The sequence below is a fragment of the Nematolebias whitei genome, chromosome 3, assembly GCF_014905685.2.
Source record: "Nematolebias whitei isolate Nwh7 chromosome 3, NemWhi1, whole genome shotgun sequence".
NCBI classification, from domain to species: domain Eukaryota; kingdom Metazoa; phylum Chordata; class Actinopteri; order Cyprinodontiformes; family Rivulidae; genus Nematolebias; species Nematolebias whitei.
The window spans coordinates 1,055,424-1,056,752 of record NC_056500.1 but is presented as its reverse complement, the minus strand read 5'-3'; the positions used below and the strand labels follow the sequence as shown (position 1 = coordinate 1,056,752).

The 1,329-nt window shown below is 42.0% G+C and overlaps 1 protein-coding gene across 1 annotated transcript in view; it reads right to left on the bottom strand.

The window, feature by feature from the left end:
* LOC119430354 (rab11 family-interacting protein 4) overlaps positions 1-1,329 on the bottom strand; it is a 27,566-nt gene that overhangs the window by 18,905 nt on the left and 7,332 nt on the right. The window contains exon 2 of the mRNA XM_037697760.1: positions 155-384. Within this exon, the coding sequence (XP_037553688.1) occupies positions 155-384 (230 nt within the window). The remainder of the gene's footprint in view (positions 1-154; positions 385-1,329) is intronic.

Below are 1,329 nucleotides of genomic sequence, written 5' to 3'. Positions count from 1 at the left end.
ACTAATGTTCTTATGAGTCAAAGAACATTCTTATGAGCCAGAGAATGTTCTTATGAGCCAGAGAACATTCTTACAAGTAAGAGAACATTCTTATGAGTCAGAGAATGTTCTAATGAGCCAGAGAAAATTCTTATGAGTCAGACAACGTTCTTACTTCTCTCCAGAGAAAAAGAGGTCTCCTAGTGTGTCATCCTTTTCCTCGAGTGTGGCGGGACCCTCAGAGGTTTCGGACCCCTGGGAGCTTTCCACAGCACTGTCTCGGTCCGACTCCCTCGCCACCCCTTCCTCCGGCTCTTCTTCTGCAGAGAACAACTGGAACTCAGGTTCCGGATCTGGAGAGGTCAGAGTACACATGATGACCGGACAGACATGCTCCTCACCACCCTGGAATAAGATCAGACCAAAGGGAAACACAGAATGAAAGTGTTTACATGTTCCAGAGCTTCAACATAACATGATGAGGAGGAATGAAACATCTCGTAAAAACTCTGTAATCAGAAATAAACCTGTTAAAAATAACACCTTACAGAATTTCAGATTGTGCATATTAAACCTTACATTAAACGGGCTTATTTTAGGTCATAGATAGTGCTCAAATATTGTGCTAGTTAGTAATTATTTCAAAAGTAATCACAGAATTAAAGCAGGTCTCCCTTGTTTGGCATCAGGAGATCTACACATAGATCAATGTTTTAGTGGAGCAAAGTCAAGTCAAAGGTCAAATCGTGTTTTAAAGCAGATTTTCGACCGAATAGGTTCCTTCACTGTGGGGGGAATCCTCAGATCATAGAGGAGTGAAAGGTCAGGGGTCATCCTCAGTCTTCTTTCTCTAAACTAAAACAGCTCAAATCCGTTCTAGTGCATCTGAGAACATGGCTTCTCTCAGAATGACTGAACAAGTGACTCAGAAGATGACTGGTGTGTCAGAAAAAGTTCTGGTGGACGTACACAGATAAAATGGATAAATTGTGGAAGAGACGATGCAGCACAGGTTGAAGAGGAAGGGACAAAAAGACATGAGCAAAACCAAGGAGAAATAATAAGAAAGTAAAGATGATGAGACAGGAGTGAGAGCTCTGAAGAGCAAAGAGAGGATGTTGTGGAACGATACAGATGTGCTGGCTTGAAAAGAGTGCTTAGAAAAAGAAATAGTTTAAAAAAACAGGTTAAGGTTTTTGATTTCTTCTTCAATCGTGGAGGAAGCTGCTGTGCTCAGAAAAGCAGAGTCCTTTAAAAAGTTGAAGGACCACACCAAAAAGCTGTCAGCACCACAGTGAAGCACGGTGGGGGCAGCATTATGCTGTGGGGATGTTTTAAACCACAGTGAAG